Here is a 19,380-nt window from a genome sequence, read left to right as displayed (position 1 = left end):
TTACAAAAGCTGAAAGAACTCTATGACTCACATTTTGCACTTGAAGTTGTTCAACTCATGATTAAACTCTTCACTCTTGAACTGAAAAATAATGATCCTCTTGCTCTTGCATCTGAAGTAAAGTCTATAATGCATGATACTAAATCCACTAAGGTTGAGCTGGATATCCCTCTTATTGCTTTTCTCAAGGCACTCTATCCTACCTACTCCAATTATCTTGAGTCTTTACAAACAAATGGAAATCTTAAAGATATAACCTTTGACTCTCTTGTGAAAAAGTTTGCTGAAAGAGAGAAAGCCTTTGGAAAGAAGACAACTCCTGAATCTTCTGAAGAGACTGTGTGCCTTGCTCATAAAGAAAAGCATCCTGCTCAAGATTCTACAAGAGGAAGAGGTGGATGAAGAGGAAGAGAAAGATACTTCAGAGGCAGGGGGGGCAGACATTCTCAAGGAAAAAAGGCAGACTTACATTGCATTCGTTGCAAACGAAATGGATCACATGATGCTTCTACATGCAAGCTACCATGGGACAAAATTGAGCAGAAAAGAAACCGGCAGAAAGGTAAAACTGATGATACAGACAAATGTAAAGCACCTGAATCCGCTCACTATATTGAGGCACAATGTAACATTGGAGTAAATGAAGATTTGTTTAATGCTTCACTTTCTTCTTTGAAAAATGATTGGTTGCTTGATTCAGGAGCAACCTGACATATGACTCATAGAAAAGATTTTTTTGAAGATTTCACTGACAATGTTGATGGAGCAGTATACTTTGCAGATCAGTCAAAAATCAAGCCATCAGGGCTTGCACAATCAGGCTTAAACTGCCTGGTCTTCCAGACTTTCTTCTAGATCATGTTCTATATCTCCCACAACTCAAGAGAAACTTGCTGTCCTTGGTCCACATCCGCCAGCAAGGTCACTCCATTCATATGTTTGATGGCAAGCTTGAGGTAAGAAAAGCATCTGACCACTCTGTTAAATTGGCAACTAGGGCCAAACTCCATGTGGGTTAGCTTATTTCTGGCAGATGATATTTTTATTGGATCCCTCTCGTCGAGAGGTGTAGGATTGATCCAAAGATCACCCGATTCCGATAAGTATTTATGGAGATATGAATTTATTTTGTTTATGTAATTATTATCAAGCCGACCAGCACTTATGTAGGCTCTAGAAGCCCAACCGACGTGTCTATTCAACCTCTACATTTTTAGTATAAATAAGAGAGGATTTGATGTCATTTAGAACACATTCTCCATGGGAACTCCTCCTCTCCACGTCTTGGGTTTTTGGAAAAGGAGAACCAAAAGGATATGTTGGTCTAGAAGAAGCCCTAGCTGCAGATAAAGCCCTAATCACGGTCAACGTGTTGCCCTCAAAGTGATGCCCTAAATTCGTGTCTATGGAAACATCTATACGCTGGCTATGATACAATGCAACAATATATCCTAATACGCAGCAAGAAGATATGTTCTCGCAGCAAATGAAAGTGTTGTCAAGGTATGAAGTCACAGTCATGTATTAAGGCATGAAGACGCAGTCATGGTAGCCACGTGAAGCACAGTTGGCCGCAGCATGAAGTAAAGCCGCAGGCATTAGAATCACAGTTGTTCTGGCAGTTGATGAAGAAACATTTTAAAGGCCTTAAGCCTCGGTGTTTAGACAGGCAAGGGTAGGTCTCACTTCGAAGTACTAATACGCTAAGTTATATCAGTTAGCGGTGAAGCTGAACCCGCATTGCAGCTCAGCTCATCAAAGCCCCTGGCTGGCTGAAGTCGTAAAACCGGGGACATCTCAGGCGATTTGTTTGCGAGATCGGTAGTGGAAGAGATTCAAAGAATTTGCCTGGCAGGCGATGCACAACAATGGCGAATTTCCTCACTCAGTTTCAGAACATCAAGAGCACATCTGAGCGGCTCATCGTTGCCATTGAAGATGTAAACGATCTATGGCCTACAGTCAAAGATGGATTTGAGGCTCGTGTGCCCTTTCGGAAAGCTTGTCTTAACAACAAAGCCCGTAATCCTGTTTATGTGGAGAAACTGCCAGTAGAATTCATATTAACAACAGATGCTCGTCTTCGCAACCGTTTTCCACAAGAACAGGCTGTGTTCTGGTTTCGGCATCCTTATGCAACTGTAGTTCTTGTTACTTGTGAGGTATACGCAGATCATGGAGAATACGTGCAGGCAATATGCAGCTGAAATAGATATATACGCACGCTGTAATGATATGCATCATATGCTATAATGAGACATAGCATAACACACAGCATGGAGAATACGTTGTCTTCATGAAGACAGTCAGCGTGATGCCTTAACCCTGGATCCGTTGCCATCACTACACGCAGTTCATATATATATATATATATATATATATATATATATATACACGTTGTTCAACGCTGTTCATAATATGACATATCTATACGCTGTTCATATGCACAGAGATATCTACTTCTGTTATAACTGCTGTCCAACATGACTATGAAGATCGCTGGTCTAAGGAGGCCCTAACCATAGATAAGAGAGGACTAATACGCACATCCAGAGAAGTATCCTAGTTTGTTTGAAGGACTGTTTTCAATAGTGCTTGGTACCCTAATCGTCATCATGATGACAGCAACAAAGTATGTACAACATAATGATGGAGGGCAGTAAAGTTGTGTACAACAACTCAACAATAGAACAGTGTGATGCAGCATGGGCAGCATGAAGCTTGGTGAGATCATGGATAGCATGAAGCATGATGATGCATGAGCAGCTGAAGTATGAAGTCATGGACAACTTGATGTATGGGCAGCAGTGATCATGAGCAACATGAATATGCAGGATGCATAATGATGATGCTACACTGTAAGGTGCAGCTGATGAACGAAATGGATAGGTGAAGTCGTCACCTAGGAGATTCAGTTGAAGCAGAATGTCTTCAACTGATCTCATCATAATAGGAAATGATCTATGCTCAGATCCGGATAAGTCAAAGTGTTGACTTCTGTTGTAAATGTATTATCTCTCTCTCTCTCTCTCTCTCTCTCTCTCTCTCTCTCTTTCTCTGCTGAACTTTGAAGATAAAAGAAGATTTGATCAAAGGGTTTCCCCACACATTGTGGGGTTTGTCCCTGGCTTGCGCCACATCTTGTGTCCTCTTGTCTTGGCTTGTCTTCTGCATTTTATATTTATGTTCTATCTGCAGTTTATCATAATGCTGATGTGATTGCTAACTGTGAAAATTTAAATAAATTGCTCTAGCATAGAACATACCTAATCTTAACACACTCACTTGTCATGAGGGGAATAGAAGAAGAAAGGCTTCTCAAACTGCAAGGAACCTCTGCTCATGCACAACATTTCTCATATATTTCTCATCATGAAGAAGGTACACTTCCATCAAGTTTATTATGGCATGCTAGATTTGGACATTTAAGCTATGACAGTCTTCGCTTATTGAAGAAAAATGGTGTTGCTGGTTTGCCTACAATTCCTAGGAAACATAAGCAATGTGATGCTTGCATTCTAGGAAAGCATATCAAACAGTCTTTTCATGATTCACATTCAAGAGCACATAGGAAGCTTGAACTCATTCATTCAGATTTATGTGGTCCAATGCCTGTTCCTTCTGCAAATGGAAATAAATATATCATGACATCTGTTGATGATTACACCAGAATGTGTTGGGTTTATTTATTGAAGAACAAATCTGATGCTTTTCAAACATTCAAGAATTTTCATAAATGGATTGAAAATGATGCACAATCTCATATTGGGTCTATTCGCACTGATAATGGAAAAGAATATACAACAAATGAATTTGAAAACTATCTTCACCAACATGGGATCAAACATCAAACAACTGTGCCTTATAATCCCCAACAGAATGGTGTAGCTGAAAGAATGAATAGAACAATCTTGAATATGGTACGATCCATGCTTTTCTTCAAAAATGTAAAGATAATGTTTTGGGCTGATGTTGTTCTATGTGCTGCATATATAAAGAATAGATGTCCATATAATGCTATAAGAAACAAGACTCCTTATGAATTGTGGTATGGACATGTTCCTTCGGTAAAACATCTCAGGATCTTTGGTTCCACTTGTTATGCTTTGATACCAAAGGTACATAGAAACAAATTTGGTGCTAGAAGTTGTAAGTGTATCTTCCTGGGGTATTCAAACACCTCTAAAACATACCGCCTCTATGATGAAGTAAATAAAAAGTTTGTTGTATCTAGAGATGTCATTTTTCTTGAATCACCCAAATCTGACAATGTTGTTGAGCGGCAACTTGATCGCTTGGATAGATTCGCAAAAACGAAATCATTTCAAGAATTTGATAATAAGATTCCACATCTTGAAGGGGGGATTCCTATGCTAGAACAACATGTGGAATCTTCTTCTGAAGAACAATCTCCTCTGCATGAAACTCCAACAACGGATGATGCTTTAAGTGATGTAATTGATAGAATTGGGAGACTCAATCTTGATTTAGTCCCAACTCAATCAACAGAGCAGCCTGGACCATCTCAGAAAGGTCCCCTAAAGTGGCTGACAAAGACACTTGAAAGTGTTCATCCTGATGAAATTGGAAAAACGGGAACCAGAAATTCAAACCGACAAGATGGAGGTGATGTAGATGACTCTAATTCACCTGTTGATATGGATGTTACTTATGATTGTGAATTGAACTTGTCTACAAATTTTGAACCAACTTCCTTCAAAGAAGCTGCTTCTCATGATGAATGGAAAGAAGCGATGAAAAAGGAGTATGATGTCCTCATAAAGAATGGCACTTGGAAGCTGGTTGATCCTCCATTTGGAACCAAACCAATTGGCTGCAAGTGGGTCTACAAGAACAAATACAAAGCTGATGGCTCACTTGACAAGCACAAAGCTAGGCTTGTGGCAAAAGGTTTTGCACAGAAGGAAGGGGTCGATTATGAGGAAACTTTTGCCCCCACAGCAAAATGGGCCACCATCCGAACACTCTTTGCACTAGCAGCTCAGAACGGTTGGAAAGTCCATCAAATGGATGTAAAAACTGTATTCTTGAATGGAGATCTAAAAGAGAATGTATTTGCTGTGAAAGGACATGAACAAAAAGTATGAAACTTGTGAAGTCCTTGTATGGCCTCAAACAAGAACCGCGAGCCTGGTATGAAAAACTAACTGAGCATCTTCTGAAACTCAACTTCAATCATTTTGATCTTGATGATGCAACTTTATTTGTCAAGAAAGTTGGCAAAACAGTTGTATATCTTGTGGTATATGTAGATGATCTTTTAATGACAGAGAACAATGAAAGCTACATTGCATCCATAAAGAAGGAATTGGGGAAAAGTTTTGAAATGACTGATTTGGGCTATGTTCATTACTATGTTGGCATTGAAGTAACCCAACATCCAAAATCCATATTTCTTTCTCAAAAGAAATACATGGAGATTTGTTAAACAGATTTGGCATGACAGAGTGCAATCCTCTTTCTACTCCAATGGAACAAAACTTAAAGCTCACATCTATTGAAAGAAAGGAATTTGAGGATGCAACAAAGTATAGACAGCTTGTAGGAAGTCTCTTCTACCTCACTACTACCAGACCAGACATTTCATTTGCTGTTGGAATCCTCTCCAAGTTTATGCAAAAGCCTTGTGAGGGACATTGGTCTGCTGCAAAAAGAGTTCTAAGGTACTTGAAGGGAACTCAAGACCTTGGAATCAAGTATACACAGGTGGACGACTTCAACTTGATTGGATACTCTGATTCAGACTTCGATGGAGACAAAGAAACTGGGGTATCTACTTCAGGATATGCTATGAGTCTTGGATCAGGAGCTGTCTCTTGGAGATCACGCAAACAATCAGTTCCAGCAGATTCCACAACAGAAGCAAAATATGTGGCAGCAGCTGAAGCAACGAAAGAAATTGTGTGGCTCAGGAAAATTCTTGAAGATTTGCAGGTAAAACAAGTACAATCAACTCCACTCATGATTGACAACACCTCTGCAATAAAGTTGGCCAAGAATCCAAAGTTCCATGATCGTACAAAGCACATCAATACTAAATATCATCTGATCCGACATCATGTTGAGGCCAAAACAATCCATCTCCGTCATTGTTCCACAAATGAGCAAATTGCAGACATCTTCACCAAAGCGCTTGGAAGAGAAAAGCTTGAAAGATTCAGAATGATGCTTGGACTCACCAACATCCCTTCAGATTAAGGGAGGGAATGTTGACACGTAATCCTCTGCGGTTGGGTGAACCTGGAATGTGAACAGTCATCAGAAGATGAACTGAGCAGTCACATTCTTGTATATAACAATAGCTACCTAATGTAATAAATCGAATCACTTTTTCTGAGTTTTCTGCCAAACTGGAGTTACTCCTGGCCTGACAATTAAGTCAACAACTTTATTAGGTGTTTCCGACCTCTAAGGCGAGTGACATGTCCTAGGTCAACCCGTCAATCCATAGATGCGTGTGATAATGGTGGCCATGGAGTGGGAGAGACTTCAAGACATGAGTCATATCCATGAGACTAGCTAATGGGGGTCCAACACTCTAAGTGTAGAGATGTAAAGAGGGGGCAATCGTGGTGGCATGAGTTATCACTTTCCTCGTCCTTCTTTTTCAACCCCTCTTGTGTGCCTTCTACTTTTAATGATTTTCCTTTATTTGGTGCATAACTTAGGAGCTCAGGCTTGCTTTTATATTTTTCCAATACCCTTTAAGATGTAGCATTTCTCGCTTATTAGGGTTGGGACTTTCAAGAGTTCCTTTCTTTGAGTTGAAACATTAAATGCTTAAGGAATTAGGTGATGGCTAATGAGGGGGGTAGAGCTCATGCTAGGATTTTTCCTACGTGCTAAATCTTTTCCCAGCCATCTTTTGTATTTTACATTTCCTATCATTTTGGCTTTATATGCCTTCAACTTTCTTTCAGCTAAATGAACCTTCATGGCCAAGTTTTCAGGGCCTGACACAAGGATGTGGATGAAGGGTGTCAATCCCATTGACCAGTGATTACCATCCCAAAGAATGGAGATGGATAATCGGGAGAGATGGAAAGTGGTAAGTATGGATTAACTTGTGTTGATTTTTGGTAGCATCGGATATGCTCTAAGCGTCAAAATTTGCAGGGAGACTTGGACACATGTATTCCACAATACCCAGAAATCGTTTTGGGAAATTCCACCCGGAATTAGTTTCATTAAAATAATTAATTATTTTTAATAGAGGCCCAAGTCCAAACTTAGGGAATTAAAATAATGAAAGGGTATTAATCTAACTGTGGGTGAAACTTCTAGAAGAAGATGAGGATCAAGCCAAAATGATATGATCCATTGATTATAATCTAATCTGGGCCGTTGGTTCTCAACTGGAGGATTATAAGAGGAGGCTTGAGGGGCATTTGGAAAACACATTGAGTGAGAGATTAGAGATCGATTCTGAAGAGAGCAGCGTATTAGTTGCCAGAGAAAGAGATTCGAAGTGATTTCTTGCAGTGAGGGGCAGGGATAGTTTTGGTTGGAGATTTTTCCTGATCTGGGAATACTCAGCAGAGGAGGTAGAGAGAGATCTGGGAGAGGCAGCACAGAGGCTACGCTGGGCAGCATAGGATGATGTAGAGGCAGTGCAGAGCCTTGAGGAGATCTGTATTTTTGTTGGAGAGGTTGATTTCTGAAGCCGAAAGCCAAGGTGTGAGACTGGGAGGACAAAATCAAAGCCTTAGAGGCAAATCGATCAGTAGAAGGGGTGACACTGTCCCTAGAAGCTGTGACGTTGGGCCTACGCAGTGATTGTGTAGAGGCAACACAAAGGCAGCAAGGGACAAGCCATTCTGTGGCTCGATCAGTCGGGATTGCTAGTGAGAGTGTGAGGTATTTATCACTAATCTTCTGTCAGTCATATTCTCTGTACTAGATAGCCAACAAGGCATCCAGAGATTGTATTTAGAAAACTACTACTTAATAATAAAAACCCTCAGTTGCTGCACCAATTTTCCCACATTGGGTTTTTCTTGGGACATTTGTCCAAAAATAACTATGTAGATGTGTGTGATGTTTATTTCTCTCCTGTGCTGCATTTATTTTCCGCAGTTTATATTTGTGTAGGTTGCAGTTTATTTAATTTGATATTTTCCGTAGCACACAGTAACTAAATTGGTTAATTGAATTAACAATTAGAAAAATTAACATCAGTTTCTGCAGTGGGAATCGGGTAACCGATTTTTCACACTTGGACACTATATTAATCAGTACCTCCCCTGTAGTTCCCTTCCTAAACCCTAAGGTCTCAGAGGAGGTCCCATTGGACTAGAGTCAAACACTAACCTTCCAAGTGAAGTGTGGGAACAAGAATACAATTGAGATTGGTCAATCATCCAATTTTTCTCGTGATTCATATTAATATGTCCATAACATTAAATGAAAGCACATGATTGCAAGAATGGTTAGAGTACCTGCCAAGAGATGACCCACTTTCCTTAAAGAAGAAATGCCATGTGGGAGACAGATCGGATAAATATGATAGGTGGAGAACTCTAGCATAGTGTTATATGCTCACAATCACGGGGCTGCTGGATGGCTGGCTGTCAAATGAGGAGAAAATTTTTCTCCTAGGGGTTACCCAGTTTTTGGCGGGTAATAGTGCCCTTCTATAATATCCCAAACACTCACTATATAAGCTTTGATTGTAACAAGGTAACTCAGTTAATCTGGAATTTTGATGCCTAATTGTCATTTCACTATAGATTTTTTGACCACATCACTCTTAATTATAGTTATCATTGAAACCATTTTAACATATTTCACATGTGAGAAAATACCTACATTGGCATGTGAGCCAATCTTTACATTTCGATAAATATCTGGGCATTAAAATTATCTTTGGTCAATCCTGATTTTTGAATCATTGATTCACTACAATTGTTGTGTATTATGAACATTTCACTATTTTGTATTTTTAGGACTGCCATGATTCTCCATAATCATTGCTTCTTAATCTTAATCTTGGATTTCTCACATGCAAACTTCTGCAAAATATATTCAGTTCCACTAAAGGATCTTGTTTGTTTCATAAAATTCAACAGCAGAGAATATTGTGCAAAGTAAAATATTTATTTGGAATTTGTATCCTTTAGTTGCTTGCAGAGAAGGGTGAACTACCAACTCGATTTGGGTCAGCAACACTTGGGATCCTTCTACTCCAGGTTTTCCCTTATGCTCTGATTGTATTGCCACCATATAACATGTTATTTGATTCCTCTATGTTATGTAATTCGACTGTATTTTGGAATTAGATGCCACTCTCAGTTTATTTTATTTTATTCTGCAGGATATTGCTGTTGTGCCACTATTGGTAATTCTTCCAATTCTAGAGAGTCAGGTAACTGATCCTATATTTTAATTTCTCAACCTTTCAGGTGTTTACAAACGTTAATGATCCTATATAAATTAGTATAAAAGAAAATTTCATTGTTGGGATAAGTTAACTTTTTTCACTAATACCAAAGCTATTTATATTCACCTTTAAAATAGACTAGTTGCTTTTGGTATCACTTAATTTTAAGAATTAGAGCACAAGCAAGCACAAGAAGAAATTGCGGAAAAGGTTTTAAGCCATTCTCTACTATTTATCTCATGACATCAATTATAATACACGAACTTGAGAACTTCTAGATCTAGATCTCATTGACAATTCTTCAATGGATTAGGACAATACCTCATCAATAGGTAAGGTTGACAAGTCATATCAATGGTTTTAAGCCATTCTCTACTATTTATCTCATGACATCAATTATAATACATGAACTCGACCACTTCTAGATCTAGATCTCATTGACAATTCTTCAATGGATTAGGACAATACCTCATCAATAGGTAAGGTTTACAAGTCATACTCATCAATAGGTAAGGTTTACAAGTCATATCAATGTGCTCTCAGTCTCTGCGATTGTCTAGGGACTCATAGTTTAACACTTCCCCCTTAATAACAAGTCTGAATATTTGTACCACTAACAATAACTTGTATCATATTCAATGTGAAACTGTTGCACTGAGATTCAATGAAGACATCGCTATAAAACTGCCATTATCTCAAAGTTGAATAACTCATCTGAAAGGGAATAGCTACCATGCCTGAACATCCCCATTCTTTTGAGTAGCATCCCAATAGTTTATTTATTGACTTGAGGAGATCAATTGCTATGCTCGAATCCCAAATGCTGATTGATTTTTGTGACTAATAAGACTTTGAATCTCGAATTCTAACTATCATCATTTATATCTGATATTTCCCTTCTGTTAGGTGCAAGGTGAGAAGATTGTTGAAGGGATCCAAGCTTGAGGTTTTAATTCCTCTTTTCTTCAATATTTCATAGTTGAAGGGGTCCAAGCTCGAGCTGTGGACCCCTTCAACTTAAAGCATTGTGGATCATGAACTCACAAGAGAACACAATGTTAGATTCCAAATAATCAATGCTAGTAACCTTCTTCACAAAAGCACATAAAACCATGAAAGAAAGAATAATTATTATCAATAGAACATGAAATTCCTTTTGTTACTTGTGATTCAATATCATCCAAATGAGCAATAATTAAGTGTTATGACAACAGTAGATTACTTATTTTTTAGAGCTCTTTTAGGTGTCAAATGAGATGCATATGTTTGCCAAAAATTAGCAATAGTAACTCAAATATCAAACCAACTTCTCCAATCATAAGATCTCGAATTTAATTGACTTTTTATGATGCAATTGCCATTGTTATATCAGACCTTGTTGTAGCAAACAATGAGAAAACAAGGGTTTAGAGATCAAACCCTTAGGCCTTATGGCCTTGGGGAAACTTGCCCTCTTGCCCAAAATTTTTCCAAGGGTTAGACCACCTGCAAATACCAAAATTCAACTCCAAATCTCTGTAAAACACACCAAGAATCAGTCTAGAATTTGACAAATCACCCACAGAGGCAGAGAGGGCAAATGAAGGGAAGGGAATGGCTAGGAAGAGGGGGCGACAAGCCTCTTAGGCCCACGGCCAAGGGCTAGACCCCAAAGAGGCCTCACAACAAGGCTAGGAAGGCTTTAAAGGCTTGTCGCAAGCCCTAAGAGGGCTACGACCTAGGGTAAGAAGGGCTTCCATGCCCACGACAAGGCTAAAGAAGGCTTCCAAGGTTCACAACAGGGGCTACAAGGGCATGCTGAGGTCATTTTTAGGCCTGCAGCTAGGCTGCAAGGGAAAACAGAGGAGGTTGAGGAGGAGGAAAGGCTGAGGGAGGAGGGTGGATAAGGAGGCAGGGAAACATTGCCAAGGGGAAGGGAAAGGCCTGCGACAGGACTTGGAGGGTAGTTCGAGAGGAATAGGAGGGCAACGAAGGGATAAAAAAGGAGGACAGAGGCCTAGAGGCAGGCTTTAAGGCTTGTAGCCAGGGTTAGGAGGGCTCTAATTTTGATTTCTGGTAGTATCGGATGTGCTCTAAGTCTCAAATTTTGCAGGGAGGATTAGACACATGTATTCTCCAATACCCAGAATTCGTTTTGGGAAATTCCATTCGGAGACCGTTTTATTAAAATAATTAATTATTTTTAATGGGACCCTAAGTCTAAACTTAGGAAATTAAAATATTTAATGGGTATTAATCTAAAGTGTGGGTGAAACTTCTAGAAGAAGGCGGAGATAAAGTCAATATGATCCTAGCCATTGATTAGAATCTAATATGGGTCGTTGATTGATCAACGAGAGGATTATAGGAAGAGGCTTGATGGGCACTTGGAGAACACACACGGAGAGAGTTCAAAAGATCGAATTTTTGAAGTAGAGTAGCTGCCGGTGAGAAATTTGAAGTGAGCTTTTGTAGTGAGGGGCGGGGATATAGTTCCGATTGGAGATTTCTCCTGATCCGGGAATACTCAGGAGATGAGGCAGAGAGAGATCCGGGAGAGGCAGTGCTAAGCCAAAATATGTTGACGCAGAGCTACGCAAGCCCACACAAAGGCAGCACAAAAGCCTAGAGGAAGTCCGAAAATTTGCTGATGGAATCGATTACAGAAGCTGGGAGCCGGGGTGTGAGACCGAGAGGTAGAAAATCGATGTTCCTGGGTATCAAATTGATCAGTTGGAGGAAAAGGCTATCCCCAGAGGGTTTGACGCTGGGCTAACGGAGAGATTGCGTAGAGGCAGCACAGAGGCAACCAGGGGTAGTCATTCAGGGGCCGGATCAGTTAGGATTTCCAGTGATAGTGTGAGGTAATCCCACAGATCTTTCTGTCAGTGATATTCTCTATAACTGGATTGCTGGGAAGGCATCCAGAAGTTGTATTCAGAAATTACTAGTGCATAATTATAAAACCCTTAGAGATGCTACATTGGTTTTCCTACATTGGGTTTTTCTAGGGACATTTGTCCAAAAATAACTATGTAGATGTGTGTTGTATCTCTTTCTTGTTCAGATTTTGTTTCGGCATATTATTTTTAAATAGTGAATGTTGTAGTTGTATTTACTTCGATATTTACTGTAGAACACAGTAAATAAATTGTATGGATTAACAAGTAGGAGAAGTAACAAAAGTTTGCTGCAGTAGGGATTTCAGGTTTAAGAATTTTCACATGGTATTAGAGTTGTAGGAGAAGCAAGAAGAGCAGAGCTGGAAGATCCAGAGCCGAAGGAAGAAGGGAATTCAAAATTCCTGCAGAGGCAGCAGTTCGAATCCCTAGAGGGTTTGCGCAGTTCAGGTCAGGAAGGCTACATTTTCATGGTAAATCTCTCTCTGAGTGAGTTGACGGAGAGGTAAGATTTACAGATCAAAATCAATTAGCGACAAAGGGAGCAGCGCAGCAGAAGCTTCAATGAAGAGGGGTTTTTTTGGTGGGACGCAGTTTTCTGCAGGCAGTTGTTGGGCAGAAAGACATCAGAGGGAAGAGAGAGACACGGTTGAGGGAATTCTTCCTCAGAGGACTTCCAGCCAAGGAGTTCGAATTCTCACTAGCTCAGTAGCAACAGAGAGGGGTAGATCTACAAGCTCTAGAAGGGAGTGCGTAGGCCAGTCTAGTGTTGCACAGAGGAGAGAGGAGGCTATTTGACTTTTTTGATTGGCAGAGATGGAATCCAGTGGACTGAGAGATCAAGATCAGTTGGATGGTGCATCCAACTATGTGATCTGGAAGGCAAGGATGTCATGCCTTCTGGATGAGCATTTTCTCAAAGTCTACATCGACAGCATGGTAGCTGATCCCACAGATCTAGATCAGCTCAAGAAGTACAAGGGAGAAATGGCGAAGACAAAAAGAATGATCCTTGACGGAGTGAAGATCATATAGCTTATCACATAGCTGGTAGAAACACTGCCAAGGAGATGTGGGATGCATTGTTGATGCTGTGTCAAGGATCTTCCGAGCAGTGAAAGATGTACATGGAGCAGAAGATGAGATCTACGCAGATGTAGAAGGGGGAACACATTGATCGTTTCCTCATGAAGCTTTAGGAGACCCGAGATGAGTTGGCAGTTGTGGGGTCAACACCTCAAGGTTTCGAGATGATAAGACTGGCCCTAAATTTAGTATTTGAGGAGTGGCAAGTCTTTGTCAAGAGTATCCTTGGTAGGGTGACTTTGCCAAACTGGGATGAGATGTGGTTAGCTCTTAAGCAAGAGGAGCTGAGGAGGGACTTGGTCAAGTGTAAACTTGACGGAAGCAGCAGCAGTGGGTCAAGCCCAAGGAGGAGGATGAAAATGCAGACCTCACATCCAAGGGGTAGTAGGAGCAACGAAAGAAGAAGAAAGATGTTTCGAAGATCAAATGCTTTAGGTGTGGTGAATTCGGTCACTACGCAACATAGTGTCCTCTCAGGAAGAAGGACAAAGATGAGAAGCATGATCTGAAGGTTGTAGCGGCAAAGATCGAAGAGATGAGTTTGCCATGACAACCGAGATACCTCTAGGAGGGAGGTGAGCTGATGGGCAAGATCCTTGAGGAACCCACCTCTCGGATCAATTCCTTGCTATGGGAACCCAGAACAAAAGTAGCAGGATGGATCGGGCCAGTGGATGTAGAGGAGTGTTGGAGTGACAGTTACAGAGGCTAGTAGCGCCAGAGACTGAGCAACGCAGAGCAGAGTTGGCAACAATGAAGATGGCACCAAGCAGAGGTCAACAGCAGAGTAGAGGCTTCAGAGGGTCAGCGCAGTGACTAGCAGTAGTTAGACTCCAGCGATGAGATGCATCGTACTGAACACCAATTCAATAATTTGGGATGATTTTCCATTGCTGATGCAGTAGCAGCAATAGTTGGAGAAGGTTGCAGTGCAGATGCAGTACCAACAACAACACGGATGTAGAATTAAGAGGGAGTTGCAGTGTTGACAATGGCAGGGTCAGCAACAGTACAGATGCATCATTTACGCAATAGTTGGTGGGAAATGATGTTAGAGACCAGAAATGCAAAAGGAGATGTTACAGAATAAAGTGATGCTTCAGGAGGTTGCGTTGCTAGAGCACATTCGTTGCTAAGAGGAAGTGTTGATTTATGGTAGCATCAGATGTGCTCTAAGTCTCAAATTTTGCAGGGAGGCGTAGACAGATGTATTCTCTAATACCTAGAAATCGTTTTGGGAAATTCCACCCGGAGACAGTCCTATTAAAAAAATTAATTATTTTTAATGGGACCCTAAGTCTAAACTTAGGAAATTAAAATAATTAATGGGTATTAATCTAAATTGTGGGTGAAACTTCTAAAAGAATGCGGAGATCAAGTCAATATTATCCTAGCCATTGACTAGAATCTAATCTGGGCCGTTGATTGATTAGCGAGAGGATTATAAGAAGAGGCTTGATGGGCACTTGGAGAACACAGAGAGAGAGTTCAGAAGAACGGGTTTTTGAAGCAGAGCAACTGTCGGTGAGAAATGCAAAGTGAGCTTTTGCAGTGAGGGGCAAGGATAGTTCTGTTTGAAGATTTCTCCTGATTCGGGAATACTCAGGAGAGGAGGCTGAGAGAGATCCAGGAGAGGTAGCACTAAGCCAGAAGAGGTTGTTGCAAAGCTACGTAGGTTGACGCAGAGGTAGCACAAAAGCCAAGAGGAAGTTCGAAAATTTGTTGAAGGAATCGATTGCAGAAGCTAGGAGCCGAGGTGTGAGACCGGGAGGCAGAAAATTGAAGTTCCTGGTAGCAAATCGATTAGCTGGAGGAGTGACGCTGTCCCCAGAGGGTTTGACACTAGGCTGACGCAGAGACTACGTAGAGGCAGCGCAGAGGAAGCCAGGGGTAGTCATTCAAGCGCTGGATCAGCTAGGATTTCCAGTGGTAATGTGAGGTAATCTCACAGATATTTCTGTCAGTGATATTCTCTGTAACTGGGTTGCTGGGAAGGCATCCATAAGTTGTATTCAGAAATTACTACTGCATAATAATAAAACCCTCAGAGTTGCTGCACCGGTTTTCCCGCATTGGGTTTTTCCGTGGGACATTTGTCCAAAAATAACTATGTAGATGTGTGTTGTATCTCTTTTTTGTTCAAATTCTGTTTCGGCATATTATTTTTAAATAGTGAATGTTGCAATTGTATTTCCTTCGATATTTACCGTAGAACATAGTAAATAACTTGTATGGATTATAGGAATTTTCACATCTAAAGACCATGACAAGGAGAGGAAGGTTGATAACAAGCTTCAAGGGGCCACGCTAGGCCTAGGAGGGTTGATACTAGTCTTAGAGGCCTAAAAAATTTACAAACCCTCGCCAAAATTTGAATTTCCTTCAGATTTGCAATTTCACTACAAAATTTCTTGATGCTAGCCCTGCAAAAATTCTAGAGACTATATCTTACCCTCAAGGGCCTAGATCTAGCTCCAACCCAGCAAATCTTCTTGAATCTCACTTGCACAAATGAAATTACAAGTACCCAAAACCCTGATATATACAAAAATTTAAACCCAAAACCTCAGCTGCAAAACAAGGGTTAGAAAAAATTATCTACAAAAAATATTTTACAAAAAATAATTTACAATTTATATACAAATATACAATGCTTGAAAGATGTTTTGAAGAATATATATATTTTTTTTATGATAATGACAATAGCTTGACAAATTTCGGAAGATAGATGTTAACCACAGCCTTAGCGAAGTAAGAAAACCACATAAATTTCCTGAAGCCCAAACAAGGTCAACCTATGCCCACATTTTGTGAACTTGGAGCTCAAGGGCTAGGGAACTTGAAAACTCTATATATTTCTTAAGAGAAGATTGTTATAGCATACAATGAATCAGATCACCTAAGATAAGCCCAAAATTTACCAATAGAATTTTCCTATCATCTACAAATGAAATAACAATTCATATAATATTGAAGCACAATATAGGAAAGCACATACCCAGGACGTACCGTTCAAGAATTTCGTCTTGACATCCATCTGATGGATATCCCACCCCATCTGCACTGCAAGAGATATCACGGTCCTAATAGAAGTATACCTAGCTACTGGAGCGAAGGTTTCTTCATAGTCTATCGCTTCCTTCTGAGCATACCCCTTAGTCACGAGCCTGGCTTTGTATTTAACCACACTGCCGTCTGCATCATATTTGACCTTGTAGATCCATCTTGAACCTACCATTGATCTTTCCTGAGGCCTAGGTACCACTTCCTAGACATCATTGACCATTATAGAGTTGTGTTCCTCCACCATACCATCTACCCATACTTGATGCTGAACGACCTCCTGAAAACGAGAAGGTTCTTCAACCTAAGCTACTAAGGCCTGGTATCTGTCTGGCTGTCTTCGCTCCCTTTTACTATTCCTGGGTGCACCAATGAAGTCTTTTGCATCCCGTAGAATCCGTCGGAGTTCTCGGCTCGTTCTTCCACTGGTAGTAGGTACATCTATCAACTCCTCTTCTTCCTGGGATTCCTCCTGTTATGAAGCCTTGTCTTTAGGAGGATTTTTGGTACCGGTTTCCACTGGTTGAAGTGGTCTAACCAATGACTCATCTTTCAACTACTCCTCGGAAGGCGTTTCTCGGGATTTTCTGAAAGCTCTATTCTCCATGAACTTTACATCCCGTCAAACTACTACCTTCCTACTCCCTGGAAGATAGACTCTATATGCCTTAGCATTCTCGCTATATCCCACAAGATATCCTTTCTCATCAGTTTGATCTAATTTCTTTCTCTTCTCTTCAGGTATATGACAATATGCTAAACTCTCAAATATCCTGAAATGACTAACTTCAGGTGTCTTCCCAGTGAATACCTTCTCCGGAGTTATTTTTCCCAATTTCCTGTGAGGAGTCCTGTTCTAGACATAAACTGCCATGTTGCATGCTTCTGCCCACAGGAATTTAGGCATATCCTGATCATACAAAATTGCCCTAGCTGCTTCCATAATAGTCATGTTTTTCCTTTCTGCTACTCTATTCTGTGCTAGATTGTAGGGAGTTGTCCACTCTCTTCTGATGGTTTCCTTAGCGCAAAAATCAGTGAAGTCTTTGTCAACATACTCTCCACCATTGTCCGAGCGCAACACTTTTATCTTCTTTCTTGTTAGATTCTCCACTACAGCCTTGAACTCTTTGAATCGACTAAAAGCCTCATCCTTGGTTTTCAGAAAGTAGATCCAAGTCTTCCTAGAATGGTTATTGATGAAGGTAATGAAGTACTCGGCACCACTAAGAGCTTTTGTGGATATCGGTCCACAGATGTTTGAGTGTATCAATCCTAGCACACTCCTCACCCTATTGTTACTTCTAGAAAACGCAGCTTTGGCATACTTTCCCAGAGCGCACTTTCTGCATACATCATCCTGTTCAGTACTTAGTTCTGGAACTCTTGATACTGTTTTCCTGAGAATTCTCAGAGCCCCATGGTGTAAGTGTCCCATCCTCCTGTGCCATAGCTCATTCAAGTCTTTGTCTCCATTATTGTCTATTAGTACCATTGGTGATTCTAGCTGTAACATGGACAACCTGTTACTTCTGATTCCAATCTGAGCCTTATTTTTCCAAATTGGGTGTTTGACATACTTTCTCCTTAATGAAGAAAACGTCATAGCCCTTGTTTTGAAGTTGAGATACGAAAAGTAAGTTCATCCCCAATCCCGGCACATGCAGCACATTGGTTGCTCGAAGTCGCTCTCCTGCTTCGGTTTGAAAAACCATGGTACCTCTTCCTACTGAAGTACATTTTGCCTTATTCCCCATGGTGATCTGAGAGTTCATTCTTTCTTCCTGATAATCTGAAAAACATTCTCGGATTCTTGTCATATGCCAGGAAGCTCCATTCTCTATATACCAAACCTCCGAGGAGTCAGAGCTTGCAAGGCAAGCGACTTCTTCTTCCAATCTAGAAGCTAACATCGAATATTCGTCCCTTGTGCATCCTTCTGAAAATCTACGCAAGTCCCCTTGAGTGGATGTCTCTGCATCATGCTCTTGACTCATAATCGATTTTCCTTTCCTGTTGTCGGATCTCCACTTTGATACCATGTGAAAATTTCTAAACTGAAATTCTATCATTGCAGCAACTAATTTATTTCACCTACTTATTATTCTCAATAAGTTATTTATGAAATGCCTTTAACAAATATTAAAATAAATTCTACTGCAGTTATCAAGAAAAAAATACATGCACAATAATAAATCACATCGACACAGTTATTTTTGGACAATTGTCCTCGGAAAAACCCAATGTGGGAAAACCGATGCAACAGATGAGGGCTTTATTAATCTTCGACAACAATTTCTTTTACAAGGAATTATTTTTAAAGAGAAACTGAAAGAAAACACCTAAGACTTTCCCTCTGAGACTATCTGACACTTTGGAGACGTTGCTCCCACTTTTGCATCACCCATGTGTCACTCTGATTAACCTAGCGTGGCTCTGCATCAGCCTGCGTAGACCCTACGTCTCTCTTTTTGTGCTGTCTTCCACTGCCCCTGCGTCACCTCCTTCTCGATCTCTGCTTACTGCTGAAGCCTTCCTCTTCCTCCACCATGCAAATCCCTCTGAAATCAGTCTCCCTTTCCTTGAGATATTGAGTATCTGTCAGTGTGTCTCCAAATGAACCTCAAGTCTTCTCTTATACTTTTCCTATTGATGAATCAACAACCAAGATTAAGTCCATAATCAACGACTAAGATTAAAATAGACTTGATCCTCATCTGAAGCTTCTCATCCTTATCTTTATTAATACCCATTAATATTTTTATTTTCCTAAGTTTAGAGTTAGGAACCCATTAAAAATATTAACTATTTTAATAACTCCTCATCTGGATGGAATTTCTCAAAACGATTTTCGGGTCTTGAAGATCTCATGTGCGTTAGCCTCTCCTCCAATTTTCAAGGCTAAAGCACATCCGATGCTACAACAAATCAACAGTTAATTCCGGAATAAGT

At 40.3% G+C, this 19,380-nt stretch overlaps 1 protein-coding gene across 2 annotated transcripts in view; it reads left to right on the top strand.

Moving 5' to 3' along the window:
• KEA3 (K+ efflux antiporter 3) overlaps window positions 1-19,380 on the top strand; it is a 365,310-nt gene that overhangs the window by 260,843 nt on the left and 85,087 nt on the right. For both annotated transcript variants that reach the window (XM_089415486.1, XM_089415490.1), the window contains exons 7-8: window positions 9,141-9,209; window positions 9,335-9,385. In XM_089415486.1, the coding sequence (XP_089271612.1) occupies window positions 9,141-9,209; window positions 9,335-9,385 (120 nt within the window). The remainder of the gene's footprint in view (window positions 1-9,140; window positions 9,210-9,334; window positions 9,386-19,380) is intronic.

Source organism: Pinus tabuliformis, chromosome 6, assembly GCF_031772625.1.
Source record: "Pinus tabuliformis cultivar Carrire ecotype Pingquan chromosome 6, CPIR1, whole genome shotgun sequence".
Lineage (NCBI taxonomy): Eukaryota > Viridiplantae > Streptophyta > Pinopsida > Pinales > Pinaceae > Pinus > Pinus tabuliformis.
Note: the sequence above shows the minus strand (reverse complement) of the source record. Positions and strands in the feature narration are given on the sequence as shown.